Raw genomic sequence first — 16659 nt, forward strand, 5'->3', positions numbered from 1 at the left:
CTTCTACGGTATATTCTAGAATAATAATCATAAAGAGAGAGAGAGAGACAGACAGACAGAGAGACAGAGAGAGAGGGAGAGATGAATGTCAGCATTGTTAATGTAATGGTATCTACCTTTAACTGGAAACTTGATTTTAAATTGAAAAATTCCTTCACATTTGACTAATAGTGTACTAACAGTTTGGAACATCTCAATAAAACAACACAAATCCTTCCATCCATCCATCCATTTTCTATCACTTATCCTGTTAAGAGTTGCAAGGGGGCTGGAGCCTATCCCAGCTGCCTTCAGGCAAGAGGTGGGGTTCCCCCTGGATGGGTCACCAGTCCATCGCAGGGCCAACACATAGATAGACAACCATTCACACTCACAGTCAATTTAGAGTATCCGGTTAGCCTAGTCCCCTCTTGATGTCTTTGTAAGGTGGGAGGAACCCAAAGTACCAGCCGAGGCTCTAACCTGGAAACTTTTTGCTCTGAGGCGACAGTGTTAACCACTGCACCACTGTGCCGCCCAAAACAACCCATATACATAAAATGAATAATTTAAACATGTTCAATCTCAAGTTTAACATGCTGAAGGTGATGAGGGTGTCTTTGGTGAAGGAAAATTAAATGTCCTGAGAACTGCAAGTGTATTCTCCTAATAAGGTGTATGTTAACCTTCATGTGACGTACGTAGGTGAATGACTTACCTCGACACATAAGATAGCGAACAGTGCTTCCTGTGCACATCTAAATGTTCGACCGTGCATCTTATTCAGTACTTACGATTATCTAAAGGCCTCTCTGAAAAGCTGACAAAATTGCCTTTATTGAAAAATTTTGAAAAACACTTAAAAAACATGCTCCTCAGTGCTTATGAAAGGCCAAAAATATTTGAGGACATCCAGCAACTATAAGAGAATGGAAATAAATATTCCAATAAATATCGATGTCCTTCAAGTAATGGCTTGGACCCTGAATGAAAATGGAACTACGGTATTGTTCCTCTTATTCCCACCCAGCTTGGAATGAAACTCCATCCTGCAGGAATTCTACAGCATTCCATTACTCAGTATTCTCCTGCTGCATGTGAGAAAGTAAAATCAACTGTTCCTTTAAGTGCACAGCATATTTTAACAATTAGGCTGCTTTCTTGTGTAAAGTATACCAGCAGAGTCGGGGGAACAGGATACTGTCCATTTCATGTCGTATGAACACAATTCTGTTGCACAGATTTTCATGAAATACGCCAGAACAATGCTTTTGTGTATCCGGGGGATTGACTCCTGGACTTGTATCTCACTTGTACACAGACGAAAGTACCTACTACATTAAAACCAGAGCGGCATCAGGGCATGGAGAGACATATCAGCTGCAGGGAAAAAAACCAAACAAAAAAACCCCCAACATCTAATTTTGAAATTCCTCCGCTTTCTGTGCTGGGCTTGTTGACACTTTGAATTTTGGCAGTATACACCTCAGAGCTCCTCACTGAAGGAGGAATCCACCCTGGCTGAAACTTTCCTGGTGTTCATATCAAAGTAGAGAAATGAGTGAGTCCAATATTGTCCAAATACTGCTGTAGTAGCAGAGACCACCTCTTACCAAGACCCCAGAAGCTTTTCTAAGATATTATGAAGATGCTATGTCTATTGCAGCAAAGGTCGTCATTTATTCATTTCACAGCGATGAACGTCACTGACATCTAAGAGTGCAACACCTGAGGACTTAAAGCCCTTTCCAAGCTAAAACTAAAGATTGATTTGGAGAAGGAAATGTGTCCAAATCCAAAAAAGAAAGGTGGACCTCAATTTCAAAGACAAAAACCCATTCAACTGTATGATTTTGAAAGAGCATTTCTGAGATTTAAAATCTAAGAAGCAGGAACTGATGTCATGACTTATTCTTTGAGCTGTCCGGAGCAAACCACTAACAACTAATGGTTCTATTTTGACATGCAGGCCAATGACTAAGTTTCAGTTAAACGTTGTGCATAAACTAAGAACCTGCATATCTAGAGGGAAACGATGTTGATTCAGTATCTCAGTGGTTGGTAAGTATCCAACTAACTGTTACCATACATGCAGAAGCTGGAGTACCAAGAGAGAACTCACGCAGGCACAGGGAGAACATGCAAACTCCACACTGAAAGATTCGAGCCGGGGCTGCACCTTCTTGCTGTGAAGAGACAGTGCTAACCACTGCACCACCATTCCACCATATTAATCACCATTTTTGATCTCTGTGAGAGGATCACCTCTGTGATAATATATACTTAATATCGTGTGGCTATACAGTATTTCAAACAATTTAAACCTCATCAGCACATAAACAGATGATCAAAACATGTCCACCATCAGAGTTGGTATTTGCATTTTCACTGTAATTTTCAGTTTAGAAATCCTTGTCTAATTTTCATAGATTTATTAAGACCTTTTCACACTATCTGTCTTATTTGGGTGCATATTTTAAAGCTGTTATCCGGAAATAAAATTACGCACAGAAACCCTGCACACAGAGTTCGATACCTTTGTTTTTCTTCTTATTGTGAAAATTTTGCAGTCTGAGACAAATGGATTTATCAAGCGGGGAGGATGATTTTGTGTATGCCACTTAAAAAAAGACAAAGAAAATTGTGGGTTCACCTCATCTTAACCGCAAGATAAGAGCAAGGAGAGTTTCACGTGCTGATAGAGGAGCTGCTGCATTACCCTGATCATTTTTAGATCTGTTTCGCAATGTCAGTTGTCCAGTTTGATACGCTGGACCACCACTTTCCAAATAATGGCTGGAGGCTAGGCTTTTTGTTTGTCACACTGCAGTTAATTTCAATTTTCAATTCTGGACCAAAAAAATTACTCAGTGCACTAAAGCCTTAAGTATAAATTCAGTGGTGTTGTTTAGTATTTTGAAGGAGGATTAAGTGTTACTTTTCTTGAGACTGTATGCTGATGTGTGTTGTGGTCACGAAAGATTATATTTATGCTACTATTTACATACAGTATTATTTTTATATTAGTCCAGAACAAAAAGAATTAAAATACCACAAAAAGTCCTTTACACACATTTATTACTAAATTCATAATTAAACTATATCGCTTATCTCACATGTAAACCACACTGCACTCCAAACTATTTACAGGAAAGGTCCTCTCTTTTACAGAACTGGAATCCTTGGGTATGGGTCAAAATTGAAGATATTGCAAATAAACCTTTTTGGTATATTTTGGATTCCCACAATTAAAAAGATGAAGAGAAAAAGGACTGTGGAGACAGTTGCTTAAAAAAATACAGGAAAAGTCATCAACTTCAACTAAGATTGTACAATGAAATCACACTTCGGCCTGCTGCCATTTTCAAATGCTAAGATGGCGCAATAGTTGTGTCAAATAATAGAAAAGCATCTCTGTTTGATACGTATGCCCCCAAAATTACACCATTATCATCTAAATGGATTTTTAGATGAAAGTTAGTACAGTGAGGTCCCTCTAATATTGCAAATGATAGTGAAAATGTAACAAGTGACAGATGCAAATCTGTAGCACATCCTGAAATTACAAAAGCTCAGGAGAAAATCCTGTTCTTTTAACCATCAATCAAAAACAATATTTCAACTCACTTTACAGGAGGATGATGCAAAAGTGCACATAAAGGTAAAGTAATTGATGTTTGCCATTGCAAAAGTCAAGATGACTTATCGCGCAGGCAAGTATAGCATAATCACTTTTACAGGAGCCACATGAAGGAACTATTAGGTTTTTGGAAAATCCCACCGTGGAACTACATACACTCCAAGATCATCATCAAAACTTCAGGAGTGTCAAAAACAGGTCAGATTAGCCTGTGCGGAAATGGGCATGTACTCCAGTTCCATGACTCTAAAGGCTGTTTCTAAATTTTTCCAAGTCTGACTGAATTGGGGCAAAAGTCAAAACCACAGTGGTCGCCTGGCGTGACCCAAAAAAAATCCTACACTCCTAAACCCACACAAAACGCATTCCTAAATGGTTTTTTTTTTGCACATTTACACACATATTTTAGACTAAATCCTTCTTTGACTCAAACTAAACTGACACCTGCATCTTGTTACTATCACTGATCATCAAGCCAGCACCTGAGAGAGGCAAGAAAACACCTCATCTGATAAGTGATGCCTTGACTCAGGAATAAAATATTGACTGCTGACACATTTCACCAGCAGCTTCAACCTGCCTTGCGGACAGGTATCCACACCCAGAGTCTTTGCATGGAGCAGCAACAGTACTCACCGACAGGTGATGGTGTGCTGCCACTGCTGGATGGCTGCTGGACCTGCAGCCTCTGTGGTGATGGTGGGGGCAGCTGTGGCAGTGAACTGATGACAGATGGGAAAAGGAAAGGATACACCCCAGGAGTGTAGCGCCTCATCTGGACCAGCGGAGGACTGCTGCGGGGCTGAGCACGGCTGGCGGTCTTCATCACAGCGATGGGTGGAGAGTGCTGACAGGAGCACGGAGCAAGCTGAGGTGTGGTGGAGCTGGGGGGCCATGGGAGGTGAACCCTCTGGCTGAGGTTAGTGTCTCTGGAGCATGCTTGGTACCACCTCAGCACTCCAGCGATCAATCATGGTGTGGAGGTTGGTGTCACCCAGGTCAACTCAAACATTCAACCTGCGTACCCTGTAACAAACAAAAATGAACTTGAGTCAGTTCTTGTCTCTCGGTCAACCAGACTAGTCATCCGAAGAAAAGAACAATCCAATATATTCATCGATGAGAATCCATAAGTTTGTCACTTGTCCTCTGGTCTAGTCAAGAGATTCCAGTCCAGCTGACAGACCTGAACTTCCTCTGAGAAAACAGGTGGCCCAAAGAGCTAGACAGGCCATGAGTCACTTTGACCATGTTCCCGACGAGTCAAGTATTATGTTCAGTGCAACCAACCCACACGCAGGCCTAGCATTAAGATCCATAATATTTCTTAATTGAATTACTTCATTATGTATTTATCTACTTGAGTAAAGTTCCTAGCTGGGTCCATGCATGGCAACTCCATGCTCACTGCATGGTCTTTCTGTTGCCACTGACACGGTTTCTGAATGCTTGACTGACTCTGGTTATTTATTTATTTTTTTCTTATGAATCTGAATTTCCCTACAGGGAAAATACAGTTGTTTGAATCTTATCTTATACCTGTCGAACCCAGATCCTCCTCTCATTCCAAAAGTGGTGATGGTTGATTGTCTTTTGGTGAATAGTTCAGCAATAGCATCCCAACTCCAAACAAATTCTTAGCATTTGACAATAATTGGCCACTGAGTGGTCGAGCTAACTGAGCATGCTTGAGAAACACTTAAGGGGGAATCAGTCAATACACATATCAATATTTCTAAAAAACAAAAACAAAAAAATAGATTCATGGGGCCTCTGTTAACTAGTATCTAAGCCTAAAGAGGAATTGGAGTGACTGATCAATTCCTCAATTGAATGCTGTTCTGGGGAAAGTCAGGAGGCTCACATCCTCTTTATTTTATGTGCCTTGTCAGATGCGGTCCTGGATATTTTATCTTCCAGTGAACTGATTCTTCCTTCAAAATAAAAGCAGCAACGCTGTACTACCATTATGGTTTTGTCGGAGCTGCTTTGCAAGCCTTATTCTTAAAATTCTGACCTGAAGTCAGGTGCTTCTGTCATTTCCTTGTTGTTAGTAGCTGAGCTGCAACTACCAGTGCTTACTCAACCCTCTTCTGTTTTTATTAGTTTTACATTACCTCCCACAAACATACATTTTTACATGGAATAATCATCTCTAGCACCCTTTTCATTCAATCATTTCTCATCATCTCTACAAGCTCGTCAGTGCATTGTAAGACAAGCAGGATCAATAAGTCTTATTGATTCTGAGTAATCGATAAGGTTTGTGTAATAGAGTAATCAATGATTACAGATATCACATCAAGGCTGAAGGGGGTTGGCATGGATCAGAGGTTGGGTGGCTGTCTAGCAACTGAAGTGTTGCTGGTTTGATCCTCACTTCCCCCGGTGACCATGTTGAAGTATTCTTGAGCAAGACACTGAGCCCCTTATTGCTCATGATGGCCCTGCGACAGACTGGCGACCCGTCCAGGGTGAACCCTGCCTGTAGCCCAATGTCAGCTGGGATAGGCTCCAGCCACCCTGCAACTCTTAATGGATAAGCGGTTTAGAAAATGGATGGATGGATATCGAGGGTGACTCATCCAACTTGTTGACAAACAAAAACCCATGAATTTGATGGTAAATGGACTGAATTTTACAGAGCGCTTTTCTGCCTTAGCGGTACTCAAAGCGCTTTACAGTGTCGTCTCATTCACCCATTCACACACACACTGATGGTGGAGGCTGCCATGCAAGGCGCCAACCTACTCATCAGGAGCAATTATGGGTTCAGTATCTTGCTCAAGGACACTTCAACATGGTCACTGGGGTCGAGGATCGAACCAGCGACCCTTTGGTTGCTAGACGGCCACTCTACCCCTGAGCTATGCTGCCCGAGAATTTGACAGGCTTTTACATCCCTTGCCTGAGAGAATATAAACCTCCTGCCTATTTGACAGCTGATGCTGCACAGGCTTCATATTCCCACCGTATAATACCATTTTACAACCATTGTTTTGAGTAACTTGTATCAAATGATTAATGTGGTTGATTTGATTTACAATATGCATCAGACATATTGTTGTTCTCCACTTCTATAGATGCTATTCAAGTATACTGTGGCGACAGGCTGATACCGTATGATGCTATGCGTGCGTCGTACATTTCGGGGCGTGCTCAGCTACATTTTGGTGTTTAGAGGTTGCAAAATCAGAGCGCAAACCATGGTGCAAGGCGCGAAGAGGCAGTGATTAAACACCTTGTTATTTTTAGGGCGTGATTCAGGCATGACATCACTCAAACCAATCAGAGTGCCTTGTGTCATTTTCTTTAAAGCCCTGGGTGCACCAAGACTTGGTGTGCTGCTATTTTAGTGGTGCATGCATTATAACTTCAGAGAAGTGAACGCTTCTCACCTGAAAAAATGGACCTCCTTGTGCGCTAAGACATGTGAGCACATCTTATGGTTACATTATTTACATAATGGAGCAGCAGGCATCTACTAAAATTATCAGAGGTGAAGCAGGCCTGAGAGGAGATGGTGGCTAATGTTTCCACATTAACGAGCATCAACAGAACCACACTGTAATGCGTCACATTCACTAATCTGATTGACGATGGCAGTTCACACATAACATCATAGACCAAAGACCACCGGGCTCTTTTTGGTCTACAGCACAAACGTTTTCTGATGTTCCAAAAAAGCAGTGCACCACTGTTGTGCCAGACTATGCCTCATTAACATAACTGAGCACCTGCCAGCGCAGGTGAAGCGCAAGTTAATTTGCTAATTACAGGATGAGGTTGTTTGTTTTGAAAACATCCTTTGCACCAGCTTGAAACTAGCAATGATGCTTGCACTTGACAGAGTGCCAGTGTGTGCCATGCTTAAAATGGGGCACTATATGTGAGAAATAGATTTCCCTCGCCATCAATGGATGTTCAAACAAGAAATCACTCATTCTAAATAGTTTCTGATGCGTACTTTTTCCTGCTTTCTCTCAAAATTAGCATATGGCACAGATATTGCAAGACAGAAAAAAAAAGAAACAAACACTGATTTGTAAATATTGTGAAACAGAAGCAAAAAGCCCCTCCATTCTGAACAGAATTACTCTCGATATTCTTTGTAGATTTTCTTTGTCCTCACATATCCTTCCACCCGCCCCAACTCTTGTCATGCCAAGGTCGCTGTCACCTGGCTCCGGATGAGGGGGAAGACTAGCAGGGAGGAGCTGAGGAGTGATCAATCCCCTCTGCTGAAATCTGTTTAACAGAGTTATAAACTGCTACAGTATAATGATGGTCATAATGCTGTAATCTGCAGTCAGGGGTATCTAAGTGCTACACGACATACTGCAGTCAGGGGGCCATTAAAGTGATGTGTAACCACACTTTGTAATTAACAATCACCAGATAGCATCTTGCCTATGCGCTGCACGAGGAAAAAAAACAGGAGAGGTGAGAGAAGAGAGAGGGCCACCAACATGCTATTACTACCAGCTCTGTATCTGGGTGTAAATGGGTCAATAGCATGAACTAGAATGTTCCTGCTGGGCCATGTCAGAGGAATCAAGGGCTGGTTGACCCAACAGGTCTTACACCTGCTCTAAAGGCTAACGGGTTGGAACTTGGCATTCTAAAATTCTTCTTCTGCTAACATCTGGCATCTGCCTGAAATTGGAAAGATTTATCAGCATTCCATCTAAGGCCAAGGACCCTACAGACACAATACTATATAATCTGTATTTATAGAATCACAAAATCTGGGTGTATGTGGTCATTCGCAGCCCACCTAGATGACACAACCCAGCAGGCGATGTTGAATCCGACAGACTAAAGCAAAAGATATGGAATAGTAACCACTGAGCACGGTCACTGCCCGTCTTCCAAGCTCCCTCTACTGTACTGTTTGTTTACCTTGTTTACCAGCTTGTTTGTGAAATTGAATGTGATGCTTCACAAAACAAACAAAAACAGAAAGGCAACATTCTGAAAGCGGTCAAACATTTTTTTTGAATGGGTTTATAAAACCCATATGTTCACAGGCGTGTGAGGTGGTACAGACGGAAGTTTGGCCAGAGGCCTAATGGGTGTACTCTGGGGCGTTGCTGCTGTCATCAGCATTGTTAAGATGAATCACATCCATCTATGGAGAGACATCACTCTCTTATGGCAGCTGGTCCATAACATCAATTACCGTCCACACTGATCAAACCAGTAAAGGCAAAGACAGTAATGAAGACAGCCATCAGCCTGTCTTGCTTAACACATATTTCTTACATCATTTTCGGAACAAAGGCTGCTCCAGTCCGTACAACCCCTCATAGCCTCTGTGATATCTTTGCTTCTCGTTAATTATTAGGTTTGTTGATTGCAAAATTAATTCAAAATATTATTATGTCGCACAACCAGCATTTAATAAATATTTCCCTTTGCTTTAATCAGAAAATTGCTGTATTTTGACAATTAATTGTACAGCAATCAGTGACCCTCGTTTTTTGCTCATAGCTGGATAATGCTCATCAATGAATAACGTGTGTTCTATGCAAACATCACGATATGATCCACTCCAGCTGTAAATTAACACTCACTCTGTTCTCGACATAGTAGGTATTACTTTGTTAAATAATTGCAGTCGATTTTTAATCCTATTGAGGGGTAATTTTGAAATAGTTCATTCAGTCTCTCATCCAATCATCTGTTGTACCTTTCAGTCGGATTGGATTTTATGGTAGCGAGTGGCTGAAGGAGGTGCTGAGGTGTGTCACGTCTGCTAATGTACGTACACACACCGGGCAAATTTAACATGATGACACAGATGGTGGAAGCCTGTTCATCAGGAGCAATTAGTGGTCCTGTATTTTCCTCAAGGACAGTTTGTCAAAGTCTCAGAGGGAAACAAAGACTGAACCAGTGACCCTTCAGTTTGTAGAAGGCCACTCTACCTTTGAGCCTTGCTGCATGAAGTCAAGGAGTGAAGGAAAACATTCACAGGTCTGGCTACATTTCCCATGGACAGAGGATAACATAGAGTGCAATGCAAAGTTGCTAAAGGTAACACTTCCAATTTAATGAAGCATTCAGTTGTGCTCAGTGTAAACCAGAATAAAACCAGAGCCGCACCAGGTTTGACTGCATGAAAGGAAAAACTGCAACAAGCAGTGGGCAGATTTGGCCTCCATATCTCGTATGCTCATCATGTACTTCACATTGTCTGAGGGGACAAAAATGACCAAGGAGAAGACAGACCAGTGCCACAGGACCCAAAAACAACTTCATTGTTGAGTGGCTGCAGACCGTTTTTCCTGAGGAGCCTCCAACCTTCAGGCAAACTGTAGCAGCAACCAAGCATTGTGGGTTTTTGAAATAATAAATCAAACCTCAGGTTAGGGGAGCAAGCTTGTGACTAAAGGGTCACTAGTTCAATCCCCAGGCCCACCAGGAACATATGGGTATAGATTTGTAAGTCTCATTGAACCCCTAGAGTTAAATGACCGCCACTTTGCTCAGATCAGATGTCTGAGCTCCTGACTGTGGGGATAGTAAGGCACTGAACGTTGCTCCAGTGCGTGACTGTTCGAGTCAAGTCAATATCGGGGGGATCTGCTGGGGTGTGTGGGGTGTTTGTTTTATATTATATTTTGTAATTTTTAAGTCCCCCCCTCCTTACTACCTTTTTATGCTTTTGTGGAAAAAAAACACATAATCCCCAATTCAACTTTGCCAGGTTTACTGAGAAAAAAGTTTCAAAGGTACAATACAAGCTTTTAAATTCTAATGACATACATGAGAAGATTTAAACCTAAAACCTTTGGATGGAAACCAGCAAGTTCTCTTCAACACTGGCATGATCAGTATCGTGGAGCTCAACACACCTGCTGGACAAATAAGGGCCAAGTGATCATTATGTTTGTACAACACAGGTTCTGTCCTTTATGTCTTGTTTACTCGGTAACATTAAATCATTCTTGCTGTATCCAGTATCAAAGCAGACATCTGGGGTTATATGTTGGGTTTGTCTCACTAAAGGTTGAAGCCCTGGCATCAGAAGCTGTGAGAGATAAGAGATGCTGGAGCCTGTAGTGGGAGGAGAGCTGCTGCTGGCTCCAGCATTCTAATCTCCCCCGGAGTTCCCTGCTGTCATACCCACATTACTGTAACTGTTTAATCTAAAGGACAGGGAAAACACACACGCAGGCATGCACACAAATATGTTCAGCCCTATCTCATCTAACACGCAGGAGGCTTAACCCCAGCCGTGACACTTTTGCTGGTTTCAAGCAAACAAATAAAAGAGCAGCGAAGTTGCAACAGTGCACAGAAAACATGATGAATGGGTCATTTACAAGACGTGCAAAAGGTTATGATGAAAGCATTAAAATTAATCTGCCCCCCTTCCTTCAGTGAGCCATTCGGACATCACATTACCAAAGTCAATGACATGAGAAGACTCCTGGTTCAGTCTATATTCATAATTGAGGATTAAGATCAGCCTCAGTGCAGTGCAAACCAATAAATTTGGATTATTTCTGTTTGATAATATTGTAATCATGACAGTAATTTCTGAAATCTGGGAGCCCAAATTCCCTACATTGAAGACAATAAATGGGACGGTAAGGCAGAATAAACTTGGATGAACTTCTAATGATCTTATAGAGCAGTGTGTTATCATACAGTAATGATAAATGTCATATGAAATAAAAAATATCAATAACATCTCGTTTTGTTCACATTTTTCAGGTGGGCTGATTATTTACAAAGTCAATGTACTACCTGATAAGCAAATTCACGCTGAGCAAATATGAACCTGTGTTTTTAGGATACAGAGAAGAGGTAAAATTATGTGATTCAGTTTCTACAGACACATATTTCTGCCAAAGCACTCACAAAGAAGTAAGAAGAGAAGTTTGTATTTTACATGGTAGACTGGGTGCACAATTGCCCAAATCCTCCTGCAGTGTCAGGGGTTTACACACAGCGTTTGTTAAGAACTTGCACCAAAAAAGAAGTCGATGCCAAAATCCTAAAAGACGTGAAAGAAGTTAGAAAAATAAAGATAAAAAAACAATGGACAATAACAACATCTGGAAAGGTGGCAAGTGCAGGTGCCCAGACAGGTCTTCTGGTTGACTCGTGGAGGAAGTAATAATGTAGTCAGTGAGAATGAGGGTTTCTACCAGTGTGCCGCAGTGTTAGGGTGTGTGTGTTAAGTGAGATGGTACAAGTGTGTGGGGGCATTCCTGAAGCTTGAGCACAGAAGAGCTTTCAGCTGAGGTGTTAAAATTCAAAAAGACCCCAAGTTCCAGTGTTTTGCTTGCCACCTGCTTCAAGTGAGGAGGCTGAAGTTAGCAACCACTTCCAGCCAGACTCTCAGGCTCCGCTTAGGTGGAGTGAGCTTTCCAGAGATCCAGCTATCCAACCCCACCTGACTGAGAAAAACATTTCCAACTGCCTTCCCACTCACACTGAAGAAGATGTAAGACATGCATATTCCGTTTTCTCTGATGTCAGTTTCCGCACCAGTGCAAGCAGCTAAAAACAACAGCAGTCCACTTTATATCTTGTCTGGGTTGCATATGCTTCAAATGAAATATTGCAAATCTGTTAAATCTGTTGATGTGGTTGTGAACTCCACACTTTTAAAATAGGTTAAAATGCAGAAATCCTTGAGTTTGCATTTGGCTTCATATACGTCGTCTCCAGTCTTAGAACACTCTTGCACCGAAATGAAATTATCGCTAATTGCTGCAGTGAGTCACAGTGAGTGCTTTCTATAGAGATTTGCTACAGTTCATCTGTCCCTGGCTTGTCTAAAGTATCCAGTTGGCGGCCAGTCAGGGGAAGCATCACAGTCCACCACAGTTCTTTTATCCCAGTTTATCTGGCTACAGAATTAGAGTTTATAAGAGGACATTAGAACTCAATAACTCTACATGTGGGAGGGTAAATAGAGTAGCGCTCTGGCCATAGAGAGACCAGCTGAGGAAAGCCTTCTTCACTGAAAAAGGTAGAGGCGGGATTCTTCAGGGATTTCTGAGTGAGCTGTTCATACATCAACGCAACTTTCTTTAAAATTGCAATCCAGTAGTTACTCTTCTTCCTGCAGACTCATCTTTGGTCTAACAACTTCTCAACAATCTCTTTTACTCTCGCAGTGAAAAACAAGAGGCAACGCAGTGGAAGAATAATTAATGAGGCTTAATTTAGAAATGCAGCTCCCACTGTGTGTAGCGAATAGAAAAATGATGACAGCACAGTCACTGAGCTTGAACACAATAAAGAATCAAGACATTAACCCTTTAGTGCGTGTAGAATTCACAGTCTAATGAAGGTAGAGTCATGTCCTACTGCAGACACACACCGAGGGAGCGCTCACTCATATCAGTTTGGTTTTGTTTCTTTACTCCAGTCTTGCTTTGGCTTTGATTTTCTGCGTTGCAGCAGGAACTAATAATGTTACAGTTGCACAGATATGTAGAGAATACTGATGTTATGATGACATGATGTCGAAGCTTGACTGAAATTTGGTTTACTATTGATTATTAGTGAGATAGCATGAAACTAGCTGCAGAAAGTGTGGCTGCTCTTGCAGGTGTAGACATCTGTACCTACACATTCAGAAGGTCTTTGCTCCTTTAAACACGCAATAACGTTTTCATATACTAACTCAGTTGCAGAGGGTTATAGTTAAATTATGTAAACACCTGTGGTTTTTTTCCAGCTTGTATATTTGATATTTTAACTTGGAAATGAATTCATTGTACTGGTTCTTAACTAGGCGGCACAGTGGTGCAGTGGTTAGCACTGTCGCCTCACAGCAAGAAAGTTCTGGGTTTGCTCTGGCACGGGATCTTTCTGTGTGGAGTCTGCATGTTCTCCCTGTTCCTGTGTGGGTTCTCTCTGGTACTCCAGCTTCCTCCCACAGTCCAAAGACATCAAGAGGGGACGAGGCTGATTGATACTCTAAATTGACTGTAGGTGTGACTGTGAGTGTGAATGGTTGTTCGTCTCTATGTGTTGGCCCTGCGATGGACTGGCGACCTATCCAGGGTGAACCCCGCCTCTCGCCCGTAGCCGCTGGGATAGGCTCCAGCCCCCCCTTGAGCCTTAACAGGAATAAGTGGAAGAGAATGGATGGATGGTTCTTAACTATAACTAGTACATGTATTTTGATATCAGGAAATGAGCTGGCAGTAGCTGGCTTCCTTGCATTTTATTGAGACGAACAGGGAATACTGGGAATACTATAACTCTTGACTTGAAAATAAACTGTACAAGGCTCCAGACTGTGATTAAAATGGTCACAATTGCAAATTTTTTGGGAGTTAGGGTGAAATTTCCATGTGGACACACTTGTGCATTATGATAATTTTTTTTTTGGTATTCCTCCACCATGGTTACTGCAGTAGCCATCGTGGCATTTTTTCCATTACTGCATGAACCCTCATCTTCATCCATACTTGCCAATCCTACAGATTCTTCTGGGATGTGGGGTGGGGCACAATTCTATTATACCTGGACAATGATGCAGCTACACGAGATGGTCTCATGAGTGAGGGAAATGCACAGAGAGCACAAAGAAAAAGAACTCCAGCAAATTCTAACAGAAAGTTAAAAAGGAACGGTGTAGGAATTTGTACCAACATGACTACCCACTAAGGTGCTGATAAACAGAAGAAAGCAAAGACAGGGCACCAGGGCCAGTAAAGCATTGAAAGCCTTGTAAGCCTGCAAGACAAAGGGAGACCTGATTAAATCTGATTTCAGGACACAATGGAAGTGAGCGAAGGTTCTTCCAGTAAACACACTCTATCCAACTCTTGGCATCAGCCTACAGTCTCCCAGCGATAGTGTCACTCTGAAGTTCTATTTTTGTGAATATCTGACTTGACTGATGATTACAGAGCATGTTTGTAATGTTGAAATAATGGACACCACTCATTTGCACAGAGGAAACCATTTGATGTACATGGAGGGCCCAAGGAAATCATAAGCAGACAGTAAATGTCACTATTAGTTTGGTTTCCTTGCCATCCTGCTTTTTGTGGTTTTAAGAAACATTTCCCTTCCTAATTGTATTTTCTCTTCAAATTTCAGGGTAGAGAGGGAGAAAGGGTAGCCCGCAAACCTCCCTCTGCAGATTTGGAGAGAATACTGGGAATATTTCGATGAATGCAAATATTTCAGATTTTATCACTTTGGTTAGGTTTTGTTTAATTTCATCAGCAACAGCCTGCCATGACATTTTCTCTCCCCCCTGACCAGCACGGACAGCATCCTCCCTGGGTTCCACCACCTGATGATTAACAACAGAAGACCTGGAGGACTTGAATTACTGAACAGAGGAAACTGAAATGGTCATCAAATATAATACTGCCAACGATATCAAGAGGAACTGTATTAATATCATCACGTCTCTGACAACAGATGGTGCTACTGCTGTCTCCACCGAAGAACGTAAGATTGTTTATGTATGTGTACTTGTTGTGAAGCGATAAAACAGCAATAACATGTTGCTGTTTTCCTTAGTTTTAATGTCGCAGCAATTTTAATGACTGTAATAATTACTACTAATGACTCATAATGAATAATTTTGTCAGCAGCTGCTAACGGCAGAGAATTTCTGACTAAAATATTTTGCAGGTTGTCAAGACTTTAGCGCCTGTCAATCTTTACATCAAGGCAACGAGTACAGTGGTCCCTCGCTATAACGCGGTTCACCTATCGCGGCCTCACTCCTTCGCGGATTTTTTTAGTGTAATTTTGCATGCTTTTTTTTTACAGCGTACAGTAAGAATGCGCATTGTGTTCGGCATCCTGATTGGCTAAGGGAGAACCGCACATGTGTTCTGCGTCCTGATTAGCTAAGGGAGTACAGAATGTGTTCGGCAGCCAGATTTACACAAATGTTCAATCGCTAGCGGTGTGACTTTGAAGTGCTGTATGTTTGCAAGTTTTCTACTTAAAACTTAAAAGCTTAACACTTGGTTTTGGGTAGAAAACTTGCACAAAGGCCTTCAGAGGAAAAAGACGTAACAGCGGAGCAGCGCTAGGACAAAGAGGCACCGTCAGAGGAACTGGGAAATACGCGTGAGTTACTGGTAATAATTTCTTATGTGTCAAACATGTCACTTTTGAGGTCATTGGTTATTTGAGCTAAATATTTTTTTTTTAAATACCCATACGGTGTTCCTAAGATAACCCACAAACAAGAATGAGACTTACAAACTGAAAACAGCCTACTGTTTTAAAACAGGCTGTGACAAAATCATGTGCTGAGGTGACCAAGTGAGAAGTTGGCAGCATGTGTATGACCTAAGGAAAGGTTAGCCTGCTGTTGGCCAACAAAAGCTTTAACTAGCATCTGGATCAGCCTTGCACATATGAACAGGTCAAAGCTCAGTAAAGCACATCCTTTTCCTACTGATCTTTCGAACGGTATGTACATCTGTGTCTGTACGGTGTGTTCTATCCATTTAAGCTCCTTATTTATCTCGACTCAATCCTCTTGTGTTTCTTGTGTCACTTGGTTTAGGTCTCAACTCCCTTAGAAAGATGCATGCTCCCCTAATGCCGACCCCACGCCTGCTGGATCAGAGCCATAACGAGTGGGCCAAGTGGAAACGTGCCTCAGGGAAAGGTCAATAGACTCGAATGGCAGTACAGGTATTGACAGTGTCATCCGTCAGAGGCTGGAGGGGCTCGACAACATGAGTACAATTGACTGAACATCAGTCACTCTAGGATCAATTACAGAATCATTTCTGTATCAATTTAAGATGCACAGAAATCAAACTAAGCTGGCTCTGCACTTAAAGGACAAGCTATATGACAGGTTCTCTCCTAATCAAACAAGCTGCACAAACACACCGTCTTCATTATTCATACATGAGCTATGCGGGGTTTTTTTTCTTCCTCTATGTGCATTATTCATTTTATTACATGAAGGCAACTTTTTTAGTATGGTAGACATGATGGTGGTGGTGGTGGTGGTGGGGTGTTAGTGGAGGGGGTTGCAGGGATGTTTCATGTGGAGCATGGAGCTGCTCCAGTTG

At 41.8% G+C, this 16659-nt stretch overlaps 1 protein-coding gene across 2 annotated transcripts in view; it reads right to left on the minus strand.

Annotated features, from left to right (window-relative positions):
• LOC147241007 (retinoic acid receptor beta-like) overlaps positions 1–16659 on the minus strand; it is a 228939-nt gene that overhangs the window by 121926 nt on the left and 90354 nt on the right. For both annotated transcript variants that reach the window (XM_086192550.1, XM_086192551.1), the window contains one exon: positions 4256–4645. In XM_086192550.1, coding sequence (XP_086048676.1) covers positions 4256–4445 — 190 coding nt within the window. In that variant the 5' untranslated portion in view covers positions 4446–4645. The remainder of the gene's footprint in view (positions 1–4255; positions 4646–16659) is intronic.

The sequence above is a fragment of the Aulostomus chinensis genome, chromosome 22, assembly GCF_037954235.1.
Source record: "Aulostomus chinensis isolate RoL2024-O1b breed Wild chromosome 22, RoL_Achi_v1.0, whole genome shotgun sequence".
Taxonomy (NCBI): Eukaryota; Metazoa; Chordata; class Actinopteri; order Syngnathiformes; family Aulostomidae; genus Aulostomus; species Aulostomus chinensis.